Raw genomic sequence first — 14,995 nt, 5'->3', positions numbered from 1 at the left:
TGATGGGTATATCAATATCATATGTGCTCTTGGATAAGAAATTGCACTTTAAGTTAGAAGATTCCTCATATAGTGTCTTCTTGCTTTCAGGTATTAAGCCAAATGTCATATTTCAAGTTATCAGGTGGTCGCAACCACATATTTGTGTTTCTTATGCAACGCTACAATTTCAGAATGTTGTTGACTACTCCCAAATATCAATCAAATGGCCATCTTCAAGAATTGACATTCAACTTTTAGACTATTTGGAGTCCATACCAAGTTTGTTTGATGTTATAACATGATCCTTTAAATTGGCATAAAGTATTTGGTATCGTTGTTGATCCTTTTGGTTATGATATTGTTAGATAAACTGATAGAGGAGATGATTGCTCGTGGCAGAAAGTTGAGATGTTTATGGGTATATGGTCCCGATTTTAGTAGGATATTATGGGAACAATAGCAGCCTAGCAGGTCATAAGAATGTTTTTTTAACGGTTCAACAAATTTAATTAGAAAATATAGACAGAAAAAGTAACTAAATATATACCAATCAAAAAAATTATTATTCAAAAAAAATCGAGAAAGACGTGGCGAATTTCAACCCACCAACCATAAAGAGGACATACAGTAATTACCAAATCCGAACTATTAAACATTGTGCTTAAGCTGTTGAAGAAGAAGAAGATCTACATTCTACAGGCTAAAAAGGAAACAACCTCTAATCTTTTTACCATATCATTCTACCAGAAGCTCTTCGAAAGATGGGCACGATTGGATTTACAAGTTTCGGGTTTCCATTAAAAACCAGGAGCCAAAACCTCCCTGTTGTTGCTTCTTCTTATACTTCCCCCTCCCCTGAAAGAATCGACTCGGAAGAAAATGGGTGCGGGGTTTTGAAAAGAAGAACATCAATCGTATCTCGAGCTTCATTGGTGTCTTCGTCAATATTAGGGTTCCCGAAAGAGGGATTGGCCGTCGTCAAACAAGGACTTTTAGCCGGTAGAGTTCCAGGCTATCTGAACCTAATGAACAAGGTTTTTCCCCTTTTAATCCTAGATACAATTATGGAATATGAAAACTCTACAATTATACCAAAATCATCATATATTTTTAATCACTTTTGTTATTCATCATCTTCGTGATGTTAAAACTTGCTCAGACAGTCGGAGGTGTTATGATAATTTATTTGGAAAGGTCATTATCGTCATTTCAGTATTTTTGGTGTTGTTTATTTCAATTGTACTTATCCGATTTCCTGAGATCATGGTAGTTTCCTCTTTTTGTAATGTAGTCCTTCTTGGGAACGAAAGGTCTATTTCATTGCATAACTCCAAGAAGAAAATGAGGAAACTACAAATCGGATTAACTACAACTGAAATAAATAACACTGAAAATACTGAAATGACGATAATGACCTTTCCAAATAAATTATCATAACAGGAGGACTTACCGCCAACCTGAGAAGTCCGGCGGCCATGGAGTTGGCTGGAGTCCGATCATTCCGTACGCCTTTTAGGAAGAGGTAACAATTGATTATAATCAAAATTAAAATGATAGACAAATAACAAAATCTTCCATATCGAATCCTCGTTATTGGTCGGATTTAAACTTGTTTTTGGAGATTAATGAAACCACCGATCAATAATGATTACTCTACAGTTTCTTGTTTTTGTTAAACTTCGGGTTTAATTAGTCAACAACTTGATCAAACGAAACCCAGCAAAGCAAAACCTGGTGGTAGGTTTATCATCTTTTTTACTATATTCTACAAACTCAAATCAAACCTTCTCGATCATTAGATCAATATACTCTCCCCATCCTATAAATACCCAATTCTTCATTACGCCTTCATATCAAGCAATTAACAAACCCAATTGAAATTGTTTTCATATTCTATTTTTCAACGATCAAGTAACACGAAGATAAAAATGTCGAGCACTACTAACGAGGTGATTCGATGCAAAGGTAAACATTTCAGTCATTCTTTTGTGATTTCCCTAACAAGGAGAATAAGTTTTGACTGTGCCGACTGCTGAATGCTGATGATGAATGTAAATGTGACAGCGGCGGTGGCATGGGAAGCCGGAAAGCCACTAGTGATTGAAGAAGTGGAGGTGGCGCCACCACAAAAAATGGAAGTTCGAATCAAAATCCTCTTCACCTCCTTGTGTCACACCGATGTTTACTTCTGGGAAGCCAAGGTAATCTATTATTCCCTGTTTCGATCTTGTAAAAACCCAAAATTAAAATCATAAATCTTTGTTTTCGAACTTTTCAGGGTCAGAATCCTTTGTTTCCTCGAATTTTTGGACATGAAGCTGGAGGGTATGTTTGATTCTTGTTAAAACCGAAAAAGGGTTTCTTCTAATCTTTGATTCTGAAAATAATCTAATAAGTTTTTAAACATGAACAGGGTAGTTGAGAGTGTTGGGGAAGGAGTGACTGATCTTCAGCCTGGAGATCACGTCCTCCCTGTTTTCACCGGAGAATGCAAAGAGTGCGCCCACTGTAAATCAGAAGAGAGCAACATGTGCGACCTTTTGAGAATCAACACCGACAGGGGAGTCATGATTCACGATCAAAAATCTCGATTTTCCATCAACGGAAAACCAATTTTCCATTTCGTCGGAACTTCAACTTTCAGTGAATACACCGTCGTTCATGTTGGCTGTCTTGCCAAAATCAACCCTCTTGCTCCTCTTGACAAAGTCTGCATCCTCAGTTGTGGGATCTCCACAGGTATAAAAAAGAAAAAATCATAATCAATATTCTCCGATTACAGTTCCATTGGTGTTTTCTTGACCTAATTAATCTTCGTGTTTTCTTCAGGTCTTGGTGCTACTCTGAACGTTGCAAAACCTAAAAAAGGCTCATCTGTCGCCATTTTTGGATTGGGAGCTGTGGGGCTTGCTGTGAGTTTTCTGAAATTTCTAACTTAACTTTCTCAAGAAAAGCTCATTCATGGCTAAACAAAGCTAATGGTTTGTTTGTGATTAGGCTGCTGAAGGTGCAAGAATTGCAGGGGCTTCAAGGATCATTGGAGTTGATCTCAATGCCAACAGATTTGAGCTTGGTTAGATTTTGCTTCATGAAACTGTGAATAAAAACCAGTTTGATAAATGGTGAATCTCATATATATTTTTTTTGGTTTCAACAGCAAAGAAATTTGGGGTGACAGAGTTTGTGAACCCAAAAGATCACACGAAACCAGTACAAGAAGTGATTGCAGAGATGACAAATGGAGGAGCTGACAGGAGTGTCGAATGCACTGGTCATATTGATGCTATGATATCTGCCTTCGAATGTGTTCATGATGTATGAATTTAATCAATTCATCTCACTCATATAATGAATTAATGATTCATGCTTAATTACAATAACAAATATTGAATACTTACAGGGTTGGGGTGTTGCTGTTCTTGTGGGTGTTCCACATAAAGATGCTGTTTTCAAGACAAGTCCATTGAATCTATTGAACGAAAGGACTCTGAGGGGAACCTTTTTTGGAAACTATAAACCTCGATCCGATATTCCTTCTGTGGTTGAAAAGTATATGAATAAGGTAACCCATTTTATAGCTCCAAAGTTGAATTGTAAATGAATAAAATGGCTTGGAAGCATGATGAACTTGAGTTGATTTTGTGCAGGAACTTGAGTTGGAGAAGTTCATTACTCATGAATTGCCATTTTCTGAGATCAATAAGGCTTTTGATTTGATGCTTAAAGGTGAAGGTCTCCGATGCATAATTCGGATGGGTGAATAAATGGAGAGGAAAGTTTTTAAAAATGTTGTATAACTGTAGTTCAAGTTTCATAACATATCAAGTGTCTTCTTTGATCTTATTATGTATGGGTGTTTCTGTGTTGAAATCCCGAGTTTATATATTCCAGTAGTTATTATTAGCTCACTTCTCTTGGTAAATTTTAATGTTTTTGCATCATACATTGTAGTAGAAAGATTATTTTTGTCAAAGTTTAATCCTTTGTTTAATGTTTTATTGTCACCTTAAACTCGATATATACCACACTTTAGGACACTAATGCCAAAGGGAGTGGGCTCGCTAAGAACACTCGCCAAGGCATTCTTAGCACCTGCTACACCACCCCCTGCCATGCGCTAAGAGGGGCGCTAAGAAGAGATCGCTGCCTACATAGCGAGAGGAGAGAGAAGAGAGAAAATAGGATGGTGGGTTTTGATTGGCTAGTTCCTGTTTTTTTTTTCTTTTTTTAATTTTGTTTTACCAAAATAAAATCTATTAACCTAACACATTATCACTCCCTACCTTTTTATAACTTTGATGTAGCACTCCTTCTAGCCTATGTGGCATGAAAAAAATCTGATGTCATGCTAAACATGCTACTACTCCTTTCAGCCTAATGGTATACCTACAAGTGTTTTTGTATAAAATTTATATGCTATAATTGTATTCCAATAATCTTTAATGCAACATCTCCAGTTTCATAAAGATAGTACCTATAATTTTATTTTATTTTTTTTATGTATAAACGTTTATTACCACAAAAATATTCAACCATCAAAATAACAAGAATATTTACTAAACATCTACTTTAATTGTTATTTACGATAACAATATATTTACATAATATGTAACTATTTAAATATAATATCAATGCATTTTGTATTTCTCTACCTCGAATAACAACATATGTATATTCTTTTACATATAATAACAAGGTGCTTTCTTCGGTTTTGATTTCAATCGGGTTGGGATACCACTTTTAGAAGAAAACCGAAAGGGGGGATAGAGGCTGAGCAATGGTCTAATTTCAGACTTGATGTCCTCGGTTTTGCTTTCTTCGTCTGCGGATAGGTGGAGTTGCTCGCTCGATGGTTCCGACTCTTTCTCTGTGAGCTCTGCTAATTGATAAGAATCTTCTTATTGTCTAGGATACAGTGACTAGATGGTGTCGCCTTACGCCTATTAAAGTTAATGCTTTTGTTTGGCGTCTTTCTTGAACAAATTACCTTCTTGGTATAACTTATCTCAAAAAGGGATTGAGATTAATTCTATTTTATGCCCTATTTGCGAGAAGGAAGTTAAGACTAATACACACTTGTTCTTCGAGTGTGATTTGGCTAGAGACTTATTGAATCTTGTTTGCATATGGTGGATTGTTCAGACACCTACTTTGTTTTGTTTCCAAGATTGGTTTGCTTGGATTGGCGCCTTGCGTTTGTCTTCAATTTGTCAAGATTTTCTGGAGGCGTTTTGTTTCACTTTTTGGTGGTCGATTTGGTGTTTTAGAACCGCTTTACTTTTTGGTAAAGTTAAGCCTAAATTTTGTTTGTTGTTTGATAAGGTGATGACTTAGAGTTTCATTTGGGCTAGTAGTAGGTGTTGTAAAACTATGGTCAATTGGGTTGCCTGGTTGCATGATCCAATTTTATCTATTACTTCCATGTAATTGTTTTTCTTTCTAGCGTCTTGCTAGTTTTCCTTAATAAAGCTGATGTTCTAAAAAATAACAAGATGCTTAACTTTCTAATAATAATATGTAATCCAGTAGCGAAACCATAGAAAGTCCAAGGTGTAGCACACGAGAAAATTTACACTACATTGGAAAAAAAATTAAGCCGAAAAATTTAAGGAGTACCACCCGCTACCCCTAGAACCCATAGTTGCGCCCCTGATGTAATCTAACACTTGTAAATATTTTACAATTTTAAAATTATACCATTACTACGATAAGAAATAAGAGAAATAATGTAATATATAAAAACATATAATACTAAATTAGTATGACTAAAAAGTAAAATATGGAAAAAGTTATATAAATGGTCTTGTTGGTTTATAAAAGGTTCCGGTCCTTATGAGAATTTTGATACGAAGTGATCTTTAAGAAAGAAAAATCTTGCACTACATGTATGTTCTTATGGCTAATACCGTTAAAAATATCAGTTAAATATTTATCAAATGATTAATATACATTTTTTTTTCATAAAACGATTTTTAATTAAAGAACAAGAAAACCCCAACCACATCCCTTTTATCTTCATCACCCACAATGGTTCATCTCTCTGCCCCTTACTCCTCCAAACCCAACACCATAACCGCCTCCCACCGACAATCCTTCGCCCTCTAACCCACATCCACTGACTCCCATTTACAGTGTCACTAATCACCACCACACACCAATCTCACCATCTATCTATGAATCCCATTTACAATGCTCTTTGCAACTAGTAACTATCTCTAATAAAACCTTCAACCTACAAAAAAACCCCTTCTAACCATTTACATTTACGATGCCCCTGTTATATTTGTCATTAGTTTATGTACATAAAAAAGATAGAGCACCATTGGAAGCACCATCATACAAATAGCTTTGAGTTGCTATGGCTTCAAAACCAAAATAACACCTAATAAAACTTAAGAATCAACACTCAACAACGAAAAAAAAAAAACAAAGTTAAACATTAGAAGATCAACAAAGCTAATAGTCAATAGTTCATGTACATCAAAAAGATAGAACGCCACCGTACAAATAGCTTTGAGCTGCCATGACTTCAAAACCAAAATAACACCTAATAGAACTTAAGAATAACACTCGATCAACCAGTGGCGAGGCTATGTGTAAGGAAGGTGGGTCCTAGGACCCATCTAATTTTTTTAATTTATCTAAAATTTCTATAGAAATTTTTTAGGGACCTATCTTTAAAAAATATTTAGCACCTACCTTACCAATAAAAATCTTTTTTACATAGAAAAATGTATATAGAAAAATTAGTGAACCATATGGTTTTTTATTTTAGACTCGTCACTACAATCAACCATAATTTTTTTGTTAGATTTCAAATGAGATACCAGGTCTAACTTTCGTTGGTGATGACGATCTCAGTGATATGGGAGGTATAGGAGCATCTGTTGCTCACACCCATCACAACAATCCACAAATAAGTTCAGTGAACCCAAGCCAATCTTATTCACATTTGCACCCCGTGCGCGCAAAAGAGAGCCTCTTGTTCACATTTACAAGAATAATAAGCCTTTATAATTATAAACTCATTTTCTTTTCAAGCTCCCACCCATGTGGAATGAAATAAAAGCCAATTAACTCATTTGTTAATTTCTTTCAAACACCTCATTTTAACATACAACTTTTCATTTATTTTTAATCTGTTTTGGACATGTGATATATCAAAATGAATGTATCTTAGAGGAGAAGACAAACGTATAATCATTTATCCATTTTGATTATATTTATAGTTCGAAATTTGTGCTCAAAAATGAAAAATAACCAATTTTTAAATCGGTTAAAACCAATTTTCCAATAGGATGTATTAGTAAAGGAGATATATGATAAAGAAAAAAAAGATAACAAGAAATGAACGTTAGATACGATTATATTAAGAGATAGCGATAAAAAAAACTAAAATAGAAAAACAAGTAAAATGTCCTCAGGTGTAATCAATGTTTTAAAAATTGGTTCAAACCGGTTGGGCCGGGAACTGTAGACGAGAACGGTTCAATAATGACCGGTTTTATGTCAATTTCTTGATCGGATCAAACTGGACGGTTTCTTCAAAAACTGAGTTAAATCGGTAAAAAACATTTGAACTAGTTTATTGGACTTGTATAGTTGGATTTTACTTAACCCGTTAAAAAACAACACATTTCTAAAGAAAATTTAACATTTTTAGAGTGTACACAACTCGAAGGCCGACACACAACACCGTTAGATGTAGGAAACTTTTTTGGTTGAATCGGCGATTTAACCAGAAACCGGTCATCAGACTGGTTCAACTAAAAAATCAGTTTTAAAACATTTGGTGTAATGCACAATTTCCCCTGAGTCAGGGACTATATCACCAAGAATTTAACGAGGTCAATTCCAGGGACAAAAATCAATACAAAACTTGAAATAGCAACTAAAGTTGAAAAACAACTTTAGTTTTGGACTAAGGACGGTAGAAATTAGAAATAACAGGGACCATGGTTGTAATTTACTCTTAATGTTTTTAATGTTGGAGACTCTGTGGACCCAATCTATATATTCTTCAAAAGAAAACCACCCATCAGTGGGTACTTTACAGTTTCTTGTTTTCGTTAAACGGTGGGTTTAACTTGTCAACGGCTTCATCGATGGAAACCCGGCAAATCAAAACCTGGTGGTCGGTTTACAGTTTTGGTATATGCACTCCCTCGATGCCAACAGATTTGAGCTAGGTAAGATTTTGCTATACCTGGGCTAAAACTGTGAATAAAATGGTGAATCTCATATATTTTTTTGGTTTCAACAGCAAAGAAATTTGGAGTGACAGAGTTTGTGAACCCAAAAGATCACACGAAACCAGTACAAGAAGTGATTGCAGAGATGACAAATGGAGGAGTTGACAGGAGTGTTGAATGCACTGGTCATATTGATGCTATGATATCTGCCTTCGAATGTGTTCATGATGTATGAATTTAATCAATTCATCTCACTCATATAATGAATTACTGATTCATGCTTAATTACAATAACAAATATTGAATAATTACAGGGTTGGGGTGTTGCTGTTCTTGTGGGTGTTCCACATAAAGATGCTGTTTTCAAGACAAGTCCATTGAATCTATTGAACGAAAGGACTCTGAGGGGAACCTTTTTTGGAAACTATAAACCTCGATCCGATATTCCTTCTGTGGTTGAAAAGTATATGAATAAGGTAACCCATTTTATAGCTCCAAAGTTGAATTGTAAATGAATAAAATGGCTTGGAAGCATGATGAACTTGAGTTGATTTTGTGCAGGAACTTGAGTTGGAGAAGTTCATTACACATGAATTGCCATTTTCTGAGATCAATAAGGCTTTTGATTTGATGTTTAAAGGTGAAGGTCTTCGATGCATAATTCGGATGGGTGAATAAATGGAGAGGAAAGTTTTTAAAAATGTTGTATAATAGTAGCTCATATTTCATATAATAACACATCAAGTGTCTTCTGTAATCTTATTATGTACGCAGTGTTTCTGTGTTGGGATCCTGACTTTATGAGTTTATATATTCCATTGATTATTAGTTAGTTCACTTCTCTTGGTAACTTTTAATGTTTTTTATGTTGTAGTAGAAAGCTTAGTTTTGTGCTTTTAATGTTTTTTATGTTGTAGTAGAAAGCTTAGTTTTGTGAGTTTAATCATGTCTAATGTTTTATTGTCACTTTAAACTCGATATATACCACACTTTAGGACACTAATGGTATGCCTATAAGTGTTTTGGTATATAATTTATATTGCTATAATTATGTATAAGTCGTCTATTACCACAAAAAACATTCAACCATCAAAATAACAAGAATATATACTAAACAATTTACTTTAAATGTTATTTACAATAACAATATATTTACATAATATGTAAAATAAAACTTAGATAATGTATAGTTATTAAACATAATATGAATGTATTTTGTATTTCTCTAACTCTAATAACAACATACATATATATTCTTTTACATATGATAACAATCAAGAAGGTGCTTAAATTTCTTTATGTAGTTATAATAATATGTAATCTAACGTTGGTAGATATTTTACAAAATTCAAATTATACCACTACTAGGATAAGAAATAAGAGAATTATGGTTATATATAAAAACATTTAATACTAAATTAATATGATTTGAACATAAAACATAGACAAAATTAAATAAATGGTTCTTCTCGTTTACAAAAAATTTCATAGATGGTCTTTATGAGAATTTTGTTATGTTGTTGGTCCTTAAGGCTATCCGGTGTGGGCAACGCCCCACCGGCGTTTTTATATGATTTAAGAAGAAAACGATGCTACCCGAGGTTGTGGTGTTAACGGGAAGCAACGACAAGCCTATAACGTGCAAAAACGGTGAAGGGGGGCGGTGTTTGTGCCATGGTAACGCCGTTTTCTCGGTGCCACGCCGGACAAACGCCGGTGGGGCGTTGCCCACACCGGATAGCTTAAGAATAGAAAATTTTGCACCACATGTCCTTATGTCTAACATTGTTAAACATATGGGTTAAATATTTATAAAATGACTAATATGCTCTTCTGAATATGTGTATTTATACAAAATAATTTTTAATTAAAGAAAAAGAAAAAGATCCCCATCCCACCCCACCCCTTTTATCTTCATTGCCCATGCATTGTTGTATCTACCCTTGCTCCTCTATACCCAACACCGCTAAAGCATGGTGTCTCTACCCTTGCTCCTCTATACCCAACACCGCCCCCACTGACGACTTCTTTAACATGTAAAAACACCCCTTCAACCAATTACAATGCCCATTTTATGTGTCATGTCATTCAAATCCAGAAGAATCACTCATCAACTAAAAGTTAAACATGAGAATCAACAAAGTTAATATTCAAAGAGTTCATGTGCATCGAAAAGATAGCGCACCATTGGAAGCACCATCGTACAAATAGCTTTCGAGCTACAATGGCTTCAACACAAAATTAACACCTACTAGAACTTAAATCAACATTCAATCAACCATAAACTTTTGCAGGGTTTCTATTGGATCTATATGCTCAATAATCATTATTGAATGATGTTGCTAATAACATATGATCTTATAGGGTCACAACTTAATCAAGTTGGTACTTATTGAATATTTTTTAAGTATTTGATTATTAATAAATAAATTCAACTCTTGTATTTAATTAGAGAATAATTATTGTTTTATGAAAATAATAAAGAAACAACAAACTAGTTATTATATCATATGATATGATTAATAAATCATGTACAAATATTTTAGACACTTTGGCTAACCATGACTTAACTAGCTAGTTAGTGTTTTATGGTTGAAGAAACTAGAAGACAATTTTTGTCTTTTATCCCCCTCATGGCCTGATTTTTAGAGGTATGGGAGGATGTTTGTCAACCTCCCTCATCTTGTTCCCCATGCTTGTTTTAGTTGTCAATACTTTATATTTAAATAATGTATAGGTTTTACTTTGCATGGAGGTACTTAAAGGAGTGGTGCGTGAAAAAAAACTTCTTCTTGGCTTAGAAATCTCTTCAAAATCGTAGCCTTCTCTTCTCCCTCACATTGCTCTCTTTTAAAGTTAGTTTTGGTAATTAAAGTTTCCTTGAGTTATCTCCTTTAGTGTTTACTTTTATTAGGTGCTTAAAGGCTTAAGATACTCAAGAATACAAGAAGGAACTAGTATTACATAGTACCTTACTCTTGGTGGTGGATACTTGTAGAGAATATCATCCTCTTTGATCTTTTCATCTTCATCAACACCCCAAAATCAAGTGGATTCAAAGGCTCCAAAGGTTATCATTCTAAAACACCCCATGGTTGGTTTTAATATTATTCTAACCTCTTTAAAATGATCCTTGGTGGTTTAGTTTTGTTATATAATCGAAAATTACTTGTAAAATTTTAAAGCTTCCGTTGCGGTTTTTATGAAAAAACTCTCTTATTATATGCATCAAAACCCATCAGTTTCAAATTAGATAGTAGGTTCGGTTTTCTTTTAATCTTTGTTTAATAAAAGGGTTTTGTTTAAATCTTTTGGCGAAAGAAGTTGGTGATGACGATCTCAGTGATATAGGAAGTATGTGCGCGCCTTGCTTATACACTGCCAAAACTCATCGTCATACAGCCAGAAACCGATAAAAAAAAGATGAATATAAAGATTATAAAAAATTAGTGAGAAAGGAAGCAGACTTGAAAGAGGTGTTGTTTTCCTTTTGTATAAAGATCGAGATTGTGATAATGGAAGGTGTTGAATATATAGAGGAAGAAAGGGAAGAACAACTTAGCCTAAGACCATCTTCACATCTAAGACCATCTTTACATCTACACCATTTTTTTACATTAAAAATGTATAAAAATACTGCAAATAGTATTCCATCTCCAACCTACATCGTTTTTACACCAAAAGTATATTCCACAATATATATATATATATATATATATATATATATATATATATATATATATATATATATATATATAGATTGTCAAATACCCCTTTCGACTTATTAAATTTTTACATATCTTTTGTGTAAATATTTTATAAAATATATTATTATAAATTTATAACCATTTTAATTATTTAAAATATATATGTCAATTTTATGATTTATAAAATATGTTAACGTATTTTAAAATTTTAAAGTATTTAATATTTTAAATAAATTTTGAACCTTTATATTAAGTTTTATATTTATGATTAATTAATATCAAGATAACATAAAATTATAATGAATAATTATTATAATTAAAATAAACCAATCATATTTTATAAACTAAAATGTAATAAATATTCAAAACAAGGGACTAAAAGTGTCACATGAATGTTTTACACCATTTGGTATAAATGAATATTATAACATCAAATTTGGTGGTATACTATTTATTTATATTAAAATGGTGTAGAAAATGGAGTGTAGTTGAAGATGAATCAACACTATTTTGGTGTAAAAAATAGGTTTTGGTGTTGGGTTGGAGATGCCGTAAAGTAGGATTTTTTTTTGTTAGATGGGAGATTGAGACAATGAGTGTATTTGTTATTTTTATTTATTTATTATTGATAATTTAAATAAGACAAAAATTTAAGAAAAATGGTCATTTGGTAATTTCATATGGACATAACCTTTACATTTTATCGGAGTTTAGCGTAAAGACCATGTATGTAAGGGTTTTCAAATTTAAGGACCATTCGTCTAACAAATTCTTCATAAAGACCATTTGTGGTGTTTTTGTAAACATATGAACCGGTTTTGTAATTTTATCTAAAATGTAGAGAAAACTACAAAAATAGTTCATTAGTTTGTAATTTTCTTTGACTAAGGTCCAAAAAAGTTTGAACTTATAAAAGTAGTCCTTATTTAATGGTTTCGTTGAGGATTTCGCCCCTAAAAGTAATAGTAGTTAGTTTCTATCTCTTAAGTGTACTGAAATAAGTTTTTTGTCATTCTTTTTAACTTTATTAGATTATTATATACTAATAAATTTTATTTTCTAATACTCTTAATAAAAACCTAAGAGGCTACGACACACCTTATCCCCTAACTAGAGTCCATCTAATGTTGTAACATCCCAAAATCCAGAGTAAATTTTCATTTTTTTTAAATATAGCAAAACCATTCAAATACTATTCCATCAAAAGATAATCAGAGTATGAGTTTGAAGTTCCAATCAAATATCACAGTAAAATCATAAAAACAGATAGTGCGGAATGTCCAGTGGATGCGATGCAATCAGTTCGGGCTCTTCTCTTTGTTACCACAAGTACCTAAAACATTTAAACTTAAAATCGTAAGCATAAAACTTAGTGAGTTCTCCAAGAACACGGAATAATGGGGCCCATCTTGAATAGTGGACCTTATCCTGAATAATGGCCATCTCCCGTCGTGAATTATAGGCCCTCACCCTAAATATTTGGGCGCCACCCATCAAACATACAAACTTACAAGCAAGAGTCACAAATACAACAAACATATATCGACACCTCGTGTCCTACATAGTTTAGTGAGAAGACTCACCTCACAGATAAAATAGATAATCACCACATGTCACACCCCCGAATCAGACGGCGGAAACGTTCGGGGGCTTGTGCGTGACTTCATCTTGAAATATCATTACAGTGAATATAATTGAAACATAACATCATCATCATCACACATGTAATATAACAACATTCATTGTTTACATCGAGTATTGTATTTGAATATTACATGCCAAAATAGTAAGAGTATGATGAAACAAAATATAACACAATATCCATTAGTTTGTTTCGTTCATCCTGCTTTAACGGTTTCCTGAGAATACAAGTTATTTTGAAAACGGTCAACATAAAAATGTTGGTGAGTTCATAAGCATGTTTGTGAAAATGATTTGTATAACTTTGAAAACCACTAGAAAATCCTATATTTTCTGCAAACTGTTTTGTGTGTTTGTGTCAAATCTAGTATTAATGCATGTATGTTATTGTTTATTTGACTAAAAGGGTAAAGAGAATGTAGAGATAATGTAAAGAGAATGTTCCCAGGCAACCCGATGTTGTCTGTAAAAGAGAAAGCTGCCATACCAACCCCCGAGGTTGAGTACCAGTACGAGAATGTTTCCGAGTAATCCAAAGAAAAGAGAAGGGTCTTCCATAAACTTCATAACGTTAATTCCTCTAAGTGAGCCGTCATAACCATACTAAATAATAACAATTTTGCCTGTCTTAGCGTTGTTGGACGCCGGTTTTGATTTTTGATTATAAGGTTTTCGTCACCCTAGACTGAGTTAGTCTAACTGTAGCGAACAGCTCAGGTGTGGGGTGTCATCCCCGTATAGATCTATACACAAATCCCCGCTCTTCCTCCAAGAGACTCTGGTTATAACTACAGGCTATGATCGTACACTTAATAGGTGCCAACCGACAAAACTCACTAGATCCTTAATCGAATTTACGCGAAGAAAGGTATAATCTCATTACAGGCCCAATGAACCATGAAAGTGAACCACTAAGGCATCGCTAAACATGTAAATCATTTAAAGGCCCAAATTGGAATGAAATTATATAACATGGGCCCGAAATATATATATAAAAGGACAACTAAGGCCCATTTCATATGTAAGGTATTTACAGGCCCAAATGGCACACAAATAGTATCCAAGGTCCGTCGCACATGTTAATGGGTCAATGAGGCCCAACAAACATATAAATAGTATACAGGACCTATCACACATAAAAATGGGCCACTAAGGCCCAATAACCTAGAAAATGATCAAATTAATCCGTTTGTTAGTTTGTCGTTGGTTTTGGTTCAAGTATTCACTAAAATAGCATAAAAGCCCACTTTTTGTAAAAATGACGTTCTTGGCCCAATAAGCCAAAAATTTACAATTAAGGCCCAATTTTTGTAAGAATAACACTTTAGTCTCCATTTTGTTCAAAACTTGTGTTGATGACTAGTTTGTGGTAAAAATTACTTTTAAACCCATTTTTGTCAAAAATATCATTTTTGGCTTGATTTTTGTGAAAATACACATTTTTCTGGTTTTGGGCTTTTCCGACCTAGGTTT

General features: G+C 33.6%; 2 protein-coding genes across 4 annotated transcripts; both read left to right on the top strand.

Moving 5' to 3' along the window:
- Positions 1 to 629: 629 nt before the first annotated feature.
- LOC145121018 (alcohol dehydrogenase 2-like) lies at positions 630 to 3,890 on the top strand. Of its 3 annotated transcripts, none has more exons than XM_079056804.1 (12): positions 630 to 1,016; positions 1,142 to 1,151; positions 1,423 to 1,504; positions 1,895 to 1,947; positions 2,047 to 2,183; positions 2,261 to 2,307; positions 2,396 to 2,721; positions 2,812 to 2,894; positions 2,980 to 3,055; positions 3,140 to 3,297; positions 3,383 to 3,544; positions 3,630 to 3,890. In XM_079056804.1, the coding sequence occupies exons 1-12, from the start codon at positions 744 to 746 to the stop codon at positions 3,744 to 3,746; spliced, it is 1,524 nt and encodes a 507-aa protein (XP_078912930.1). In that variant the 5' UTR covers positions 630 to 743; the 3' UTR covers positions 3,747 to 3,890. The 3 variants fall into 3 exon arrangements, with proteins under 3 accessions (XP_078912930.1, XP_078912931.1, XP_078912932.1); XM_079056806.1 differs by having other exon boundaries at positions 934 to 1,016; positions 1,142 to 1,176; XM_079056805.1 differs by lacking the exon at positions 1,142 to 1,151 and having other exon boundaries at positions 880 to 1,016.
- A 4,141-nt stretch (positions 3,891 to 8,031) lies between these two features.
- Positions 8,032 to 9,011, top strand: LOC145121020 (alcohol dehydrogenase 1-like). The gene is made up of 4 exons (XM_079056807.1): positions 8,032 to 8,171; positions 8,246 to 8,403; positions 8,489 to 8,650; positions 8,736 to 9,011. The coding sequence occupies exons 1-4, from the start codon at positions 8,138 to 8,140 to the stop codon at positions 8,850 to 8,852; spliced, it is 471 nt and encodes a 156-aa protein (XP_078912933.1). The 5' UTR covers positions 8,032 to 8,137; the 3' UTR covers positions 8,853 to 9,011.
- The last annotated feature ends 5,984 nt before the right edge of the window (positions 9,012 to 14,995 follow it).

The sequence above is a fragment of the Lactuca virosa genome, chromosome 6, assembly GCF_052849685.1.
Source record: "Lactuca virosa cultivar CGN04683 chromosome 6, Lactuca_virosa_CGN04683_v6, whole genome shotgun sequence".
NCBI classification, from domain to species: Eukaryota; Viridiplantae; Streptophyta; class Magnoliopsida; order Asterales; family Asteraceae; genus Lactuca; species Lactuca virosa.
Note: the sequence above shows the minus strand (reverse complement) of the source record. Positions and strands in the feature narration are given on the sequence as shown.